The sequence below is a fragment of the Biomphalaria glabrata genome, chromosome 14, assembly GCF_947242115.1.
Source record: "Biomphalaria glabrata chromosome 14, xgBioGlab47.1, whole genome shotgun sequence".
Lineage (NCBI taxonomy): Eukaryota > Metazoa > Mollusca > Gastropoda > Planorbidae > Biomphalaria > Biomphalaria glabrata.
The window spans coordinates 28551067-28559836 of NC_074724.1; the positions used below are offsets into that span (position 1 = coordinate 28551067).

Sequence of the window (8770 nt, forward strand, 5' to 3'; positions counted from 1 at the left end):
TGATTTTGACTTGTACACTATAATTATTTTAATTTGTGTAGTTTGTAAAACTCCCAATCAAAATGCACAGATATGAATGAAAAACTTTGGACCATAAGTTTTTTAGTTTGAGTTATTAAAATTAGTGACTTGTATCTTTTTGGTGGAGCAACAGTAAAATAAGATTTTCTTGGACAGTTTATAAATGTGTATGGATTTTAATGTAAGTTTTACCTGAAATAGTATCCAATGAGATTTTGTAATTATATTATCCAGTAATTTTTTATAAAATTTTTTTTTTAGCTTTTTGACCCATAAAATTATAGGTAACTACCAACAAATTCTGCTCACAAACACCAATTAAGAATCTTACATTAACATTTAATGTACCAGTTATTAGCACAAACTATATTTAGAAAAATGTTCTTGTGTTTATGTAAACACTTTATCTGTGACAGTTGAAATTCAAACATATCTAAAGTTTTTCTTCCCTTTTTGTCCATTTCTATGTATTTGTTGGATTATCTTGTTTCATCATCAGATTCTGATTCACTGTTTTCTTCTTCTCTTTCGAATTTCCTCATTTCTAAATAAACTGAATACTCTTCTTTGCTCAAGTTACCAAACATTTTGGCCAACTGGTGATCATGCCAGTCCAGGATAGTCTTTAGGGGAGGATTTGGGTTTACAATTCTCTCATCATCTTTTCTTTTAATTTTGATAAAGTATCCTGTGTGAGTTAAATAAATATGCCTGTCTTTGATGTAATCAAAAGTGCGATTGAAAACTGAAGAGCGTGCTATTTCTTCGATTTCGTAAACCATTTCATAATACACATACTCAAACTTCCTCACTGTCTCTTCCCAATCCTCTACAAGTACATGGGGGCACCTGGTGACCAGGTCAAGGACATCCACTTTAGTGTCCACCAAACCGTTCAGCTTGCCCATGATGCTGAGGATGTGTTCGAAACCTAGGAACAGGGTCTGAGGCGAAGATAATAAAATAGCATCGAGATGATCCTCTGAGAAACCTAATTTTATCAGTCCATCCAAGTTGGATTTGAAGATAGTTGGTAAGTCTTCCATAGGCCGTCTTTCCTCTTTGAACTCCAGGGGTAAATTTTCTAGGATCTGGATCTTGGTACCCACAGCCAAGTTGTAAGACTTGAAAATGTCTAGAATGGAAACTAAAAGCTCAGGTTTTTTAGTTGTCCATGTTGATCTTGTTAGCAGATTGACAGCTCCATTTTCAGAAAATCCCAATTCAAAAAGACTTTTTAACTGAAACAATATAAATATATTTCTGGAGTTTGCAATAAAAGGTTAACAACAATATCATGGTGCTTAAATGGCTTTAACTACTATATTGAATGGCTGGTGGGACTGAATTATTTTCAAGGTAGCTATATACTATATATAATGCAGTAAGCTTTGAGCAGAAGAGGGTATTCTGTGCATATCCATGTAAATCTATTTACTTAAAAAAATATAGCACATTTACGGTAAACCACAAAAAAATCTAATACAAATATAATTTAAATATTAATTTAAAGTAAAAAAAAGACATTTTTATACCAATATTACCAATGCACTTTGAATATAAGTAAAAAAATTATCCTCGGGTGAAAATGAAACTAAATATAACTTAACTATAAAGAAATGGACAATGCACTTGTACAATAGGAATGGACTAGTTTCGTCATAATCATCGAAATAAAGGAGAATTTTAACAAATACAATGGGGTGTTTGATAAGTACCTTAACATGAAGGTGTTCGATAGACGTAAGTTACTCTAGACACTAGTAGAGATCTATTTGTGTGGGAGGGGATTTTGTTTAATAGAAAAAATTTTGAAAAGAGGGTGGTGGGTCAAAAAAGGTTGAAGACCACGATTCTATGTCTACATCTCTATAATTTTTCTAGATCTATATCATAGATATATCCATCTAAATCTAGTTAATTCTAGTTCGGCAAAATTTAATTTATACAAAAAAAAGACTTGAAATTAATGAAAAGTTATCTTACGAGGTCAGAAATAGTTCCAATAGGAATGCAGGCTGCCATAACATCAAACTTTGAGTTTATTTGTATTACTTTTGATGCTATTTCATTAAGTTTAGTTGTTTCCATTTTTTTAACTGCACTCGTATTATAACAAAAACTTTGTGAACAAGGGCTAATGAGCCAAATATGTTGGCTTAGCAATGTCATTGATGAGACTGAGAGATTATGTTCGCTACGTCTAGATTTTTGTTTAATGGTGCTAAATCTAGATCTACTAGCAAATGTTATTCTTTTTGTTGGAATTATCAAATATCTGAAGAGCTGCATAATTACAATATAATCTAGTCTAGACACTAAAGATCTAGAGTCTAGATCTAGATCTATGTGACATAACGCAGAAAATTCGACTGCATTCAGCACTGGCCTACGAATTTTACTGTTGAGTGAATCTGGGTCTAGAGAAATAAACCCATCCAGAGACCTAATGAGAAGTTGAAAACACAGTTAATCAGTAAAAGAACTTTAAAGAAGCATGCTTTAGAAAACAAAATATATCTATTCTTGATCTGAATTGTGATAAAGAAAACAAATTCTTCAGCTATTACGGACAGTGCAGTTGGATAAAAAAGCAGAACTTAACATTGAATGTTTTAGATTGTTATTATGCAAGTGTCATTTCGTTTGCTGTTTTTTTTTCTGGGTTGATTCTCGAATATACAATAGTTGTTTTTTTTAGTTTTGTTTATTTTGCAAAAGTCAACTAGATTTATCTTTCCTTTACACTGCCGCAAAAACAAAACAATTTAAATCCATTTGTTCTTCTAGAGTTAAGAGTCTAGATTTACTGCTGTATTTCTGAACTGCTAATTGATCTATTTCTAGATTAACAATCTATTTTCATTAAAATTGATCATCCAATTTCTTTTAGCTTTACTATTATGAAAAGTTCATAACGTATTGAAGTAAGTAGCCACGTGAAATGGTCAATTGAAATCTTTGGCAGGTAAAAAAAAAAGGGGGGGGGGGAACAGTCAAGACACTGTATCAAGAAATCATCAATAATTGATCGACCATTAAAATTAAAATGTGACGTCAGCCTCAAATACATAGAGTCAGTTGTGCTTCTCGATCTAGACGTGTGGTGCCGGGTCTATAAAATAAGTAAAAAAGTAAAGTTCCCCTTTCATTCATTCATGCCTTGCGATCTATGTGTATGGGGCAGATCTGTTTCTTTTTTTTTGCCATAAAGCTCGTATAATATAATGCGCTACAAAGACACTCCTTTGAAACAGATAATAATGTCAACATAAATGAATAAAATAATAACAATAATTTAATAACTCACAAACACCCTTATTCTGCCTACACCCTCTTTCCCACGCTTTCTTCTTACACAATTCCACTTTCCAACATTCACATTTTTTCAGTGCAAAGTAACAATTTAAATTTCAAGACTCTTCAATCCAAGCGCAGCCATCAGACTAACACACAACAATAAAGGGTCAGTGATAGCGCATTAACACACTGGTGTAAACCAAGCCATTAACACAGCCCCAAAACATTGTTCAAGTTGTAGTAAGGGCAATGTTGAATGGAAAGGGAGAGGAGCCATCAATCGAGTACCAACGGTCAAGCCGTTTATTAGGTCACAAACACTAAGCGTGTTAGATATATATGTATTATATATAGATACGTTGCTTGTGTGTGTGATAAATACTAAGCATGCTCTAAAATTCGTTTTTTTGGTCAACCAGGTGGCTTGTGGAGGGCGGATCTATTTACATCTATAGCTAACAAAGTTCACAAGCTACCATAGCTTTTTAGCCCCTCCCCCCCTTTCCCGATAGAAAAATATCTAGCACTGACTTTTGGGCTGTTACATACACTGAGCGTGCTAGATCAGCCTAGATACGTAGAGCCGTGCATGTTTTGTTTTTAGGTCAACCATGTAAACTGTTGTGTGCTCCAATGGCTTGAGGAGGGCGGGATTATCTATTGGCTACCAAAGCTTATTAGGCTCTCCCCCAAATAAATAATATCTGGATTTATAAAGGGCCTTATATCTCAAAATAGCTTAGACCTAAATAAATACCGGTACGGTAATATGTCGGTAATGTGTTACTGGGCTTAGCACCTTACACTTATGTGTATCGTCAGTTTCTAAGCAGAGATGGGCGATATGGAGTGTCACCTTCGATATGGAGCATGTGAAAATGACTAAAGTCTGTCTGTCTTGACTTGGCGTAAAAAGAAAATGATATAAATAACAAAATTTAAAGATTGTAACACTTTTGAAACACCATACTTTTCACAAAATTTTAAGATTATAACACTTTTAAAACACCATACTTCTCATGTTTTCGAGAGTTTCTTAAGATGTTCGATTCTTGAAGGTAGTGGTAAAACAGTGTTCGAAACTTTAAGCTCTTGAAAGCATCTACCTGACCCACTTTAACATCAAATATAATTTTAACTATGAGTAATAATACAATAAAACATATTTACTTTTTAAGACCAATGGATGAGGAGTTAATAGATACAATCAGTTTTTTCCTAGGTCTAATTCTTACGGAGATACACAAATTCAAACATAAAAAATATTGGCGACTGAACTTAACTTGTTTGATTGATGTCAGTTGCTCTAGATCTAATTGTTTTGTACCAGTTTGTTCTAGTAACATTCTAGTTCTAGTCTCTAGTGTATGGACTGTGATCATTATGATGTGTCACTATGAACTATGGAACAAGAAATGTGCCTCTAGCCACTCTAGTTAGTGTTTTATGCATTAGTATTAGATATAGATCTAGCTCTGGCTACTTTACACTGTTTACAGTACTTTACTTTTTATTCTTCTGTCCTGAAGTTCAGTGATTTTACTAATGGTGTTACTCTTTATCTAATCAAATTGGAATATTCGTTTGTTATAAATCTCACTATTTTTTTCACTATTTTGTATTTGTTCAAGTTTCTTTATGTTTTCTTGAGTTGAAGGATCCCAAACATACTGAAGACTGAATCAGCAGAATCATTAATTGTGACATTTTTTAACTTGAGATTAAAATTAGAGTAAAATGAATCATTCGTACTTGGATGTGAAATTCAATGTAGCTCTAACTTTAAGTTCAAAGTCAAATAGATCTACATTTATATAGTGAATTTCTAGTGAAATAGATCTTACTTAAATGTAGATTTAGATCTATAGAGTTAATAATGCTACTGGAACCCCACTCGTTTTAAATACTTAGATCTATAAATACCCCACTGAATTTTTTAAAATTTGCCTTTAATAAAAATAGGCTTTATTTCTAGGGCTTAGGTGAATCTAGATACAATCTAGTCAATTTCTTTTGTCCATTCTCCATTTCTTTATTTAGACTAAATTTAGATCTAGATTAGATATTAGATCTAGATCTATTTAGTTTCAATAATTAAATCTAAAGACAATATTTTTACATGGACTGGAGTTAAAGTGTTAGTATATAACGTCACTTTTGTTTACCTTAGGAAAGTATGAAGTAGGTCACAGGTTAAGGCAAATATGCACAAATTGTACTTATTTTTAGATCATGATTTAATGACAAATTGACTTTGATGTTGTAGCTCTGTATTATTTGATGTTATAGCTTTGTATTATGTGTTAAAAACCAAACATCCCATGTGTGACGGTGAAGACACTGTATGAAGAGGAGATCATCAATAATTGATTGACCATTAAAATGTGGCATCAGCTACAAATACAGAGTCAGTTACTAACATTGTGTTTCTAGATGTGTGGCAAGGTCTATAATTTTTTTTTTTTTTACTTTTTTTTGCCACAAAGCTCAGTGGTTACAAAGGCAGTCCTTTTAAACAGATAATACTGTAATAACAATTGGTTAAAATAAAACATTAACACACGGACATAGTTATTCGCACAATATGTCACTCTCTTATTCTGTCTACACCCCCTTTCCAGTTTCTCTCTTATACAGTTCTACTTTCCAACATTCATACATATTCAGTGCAAAGTAACTCTTAAGAAAAATTTCAAGACTCAGTCCAAGCGCGGCCATCAGGTCAACACACATCAGAAACAATTCAATTATAGTGCAAGACACAAGGTCATCAACACAGTCCCTAAACATTGAACTAGTTGTAGTTGTAGTGAGAACAATATTGAACGGAAATGGGGGAGGAGCCAATTATTGATTGATCAACGGTCAAAGCGTGAATTAGGTCACAAATGCTAAGCATACCAGATACATAGGGTAGCACTTTTTTCTTGGGTGGGGAGGAGGGATTCACCAACATTGCGTAGTGATACATAGAGTTGCATGAAACAATTTTTATTTTGGTCAGTTAGGTAGCTCTATACCGTTGTGTCCTCCAATGGCTTGGGCAGGGCTGGATTTTTCTATAGGCAACACATTTCACAAGCTTATATAAACTAACTCATATTTTGGTTACATTGACATAAAAATTTTGTAGTAGTATTTCTACAATTAAATATATTTATTTGCTTTTCTTCTTAGGTGAATCTAGCCTTCTTGATTTCAAATAATTTGTCACTGAGCAATATGCCGCAAGATCAGATTTCATATTCTGACAAATACTTTGATGATAAATATGAGTACAGGTAATTATTTTACTCTTTAGAGTCTCAAGTTCTCAGTTGGTTTTACACTATAATATCTTTCTAACATTTTTTATTTTTGGTAAGATAATTCATTATAACTTTAAAAAAATAATTTTTGTTTTTTTGGTTATATTGTTTTTGGTAATGTATGTAATACTTCTTAATTTAACATATTTTCTGTCTGTTAATGTCATCATTATTGACAGGCATACCATACTCCCAAAATAGTTATTATATATTAATCATGTGTCTTCCTTGCAGACATGTCATACTGCCAAGTGATATTGCCAAGTTGGTGCCTAAGAATCACTTGATGACTGAAACAGAATGGAGAAACCTTGGTGTCCAGCAATCCCCAGGTTGGATTCACTACATGGTACATGCCCCAGGTAACAGAAGTTTATATATTGCGTTATCTTGTTTATAGGGATTTCATTTTGTACTTTTGGTCTGTGTACAAAAGTTTTTCCCTTTTTTTTAAAGACACATCCAATATAGCAGAATGTCTGTATTTGTTTAAATTAAAAAAAAAAATTGCAATATGTACTCATCTTGTTTAGCTCACAGCTCCATGTTCTACTGTAAATTGCTTTCTATGTTGATCAGAGAGCACTTCACCATTGCAAAAAGCTCAATGACTTGACTTCAGAACAATTTTTTTTTTTCTATTTTTTTTTTTTTTGCTATCTTAATACAGTTTACTTTTTTCTTAGCACCAAAATGGTTATGTTTAGATCTGTCTGTCTGGTAAAATTTTTGTACACTTTGTTTTCTTCCACACCCATTCTCAGATCAATTTGAAACTTTACACAATTATTTGTTGTACCTAACAAAACATGAATCAATAAAAAAAATTAACCACTTAGAATCAATTAATTATATTTTGTCTGGTATCAAAAAACGAAAATAACTGCTACTTATTGAGAGATGTGGTTGTATATGTGGAGTTTTTTCCCTTATTATGTTTTGAAGATGTTTTTTTCTTCTCATGCTTCCTATTGTTGGATCAAGTTGAAATAATTATTTAGTTGATGACAAAACAATAATAAATGAATCAATAAAACAATGAACCAATTAAATAATGAATTAGTGGCTATTAATTTTGTTTTATATGGAAAAAAGGCAACTTATTCATATTTATCATTGAGATATATATTGTTGTGATTCTTCCCCTCAAATAAGCTTTGTTTTTAACAATCATTTTTGTCTTTAATATTTTGCTTGCTTAATTAAGGTTTATTTGTGTATTGGTTTTTAGCAACTTAGATGTGCTGTATTTAATTTTTTAAAAAATTATTGCTTGTCTTATTGTTTGTTACAGAACCTCATGTGCTTCTTTTTAGACGTCCACTACCAATATCTCAACAGAGAGATCAAAATGGAGTTTCAGCACATGGAGCCCCCATAATGATTGGGTGACCTTGACATCTCACTGTATTTTATTTTAATTTTATGTTCATATTGTTTAATATTTTGTTAATTGACATTGTTACTTCTTTGATATTCTGTATCTACGTGTACAGGAAAATGTAAATGTATTAAAAATTACTGATAAGAATATTTTGATTGATTTTATAAACTGATTAGTTCTATCATTTTTTGCTTTTATTCATTTATTCCCTTTTAACTCTGTTTTTGTTTGTTTTAAGCTGCTAGTAAGCAACAAAAACATTTTTTTACTAGAGTTTGAAGTGAAAATCACTGCTTATATATTGTTCTCCATTAATCACTATTGTCAGATACTGTTTTTTTTTAATCCTTTGCCTGCTAATGTACAGTGTTGTGTATTGGGGGGTTTGATTGCAAGATATTGTTCATTCATTTTTTTTTTATGCTGGTTCACATTTGTCTTCTATAAAGTTTCATGGCTTATAGAATGCAATAAATTCTCTGATCAGTTCAAAGTCTTTCTAAACTTTATTGACTCAATCATTAGTTTGTATTGAATTTGATATGATTTTAAAAAAAAATAATTTTTATAATCTCCTTCTTGTATTAGAACAATGAGACTCATTAGCATACAATCTCTCATACCCTTGTAAGTAAAACAACCTGTTTGAAGGATGTTCTCTTTTATTGTAATCAATGTACAGGCTTACTAATACAAGAATTTCAAACCAGTTGTCACTGCACTCACAGCTTGCACTCACCATATGGTACATTTGGAA

The 8770-nt window shown here is 31.9% G+C and overlaps 2 protein-coding genes across 2 annotated transcripts; one reads left to right on the plus strand and one right to left on the minus strand.

Moving 5' to 3' along the window:
• Positions 1-339: 339 nt before the first annotated feature.
• On the minus strand, positions 340-2433 carry LOC106052520 (transcription termination factor 4, mitochondrial-like). Its single transcript, XM_013207914.2, has 2 exons — positions 2008-2433; positions 340-1262 (listed from the first exon to the last, which is right to left on the minus strand). Exons 1-2 carry the CDS (start codon positions 2311-2313, stop codon positions 501-503), a joined length of 1068 nt encoding a protein of 355 aa, XP_013063368.2. The 5' UTR covers positions 2314-2433; the 3' UTR covers positions 340-500.
• Positions 2434-2749: 316 nt separating this feature from the next.
• On the plus strand, positions 2750-8509 carry LOC106052521 (cyclin-dependent kinases regulatory subunit 1-like). The gene is made up of 4 exons (XM_013207915.2): positions 2750-2948; positions 6499-6602; positions 6864-6991; positions 7924-8509. Exons 2-4 carry the CDS (start codon positions 6544-6546, stop codon positions 8019-8021), a joined length of 285 nt encoding a protein of 94 aa, XP_013063369.1. The 5' UTR covers positions 2750-2948; positions 6499-6543; the 3' UTR covers positions 8022-8509.
• The last annotated feature ends 261 nt before the right edge of the window (positions 8510-8770 follow it).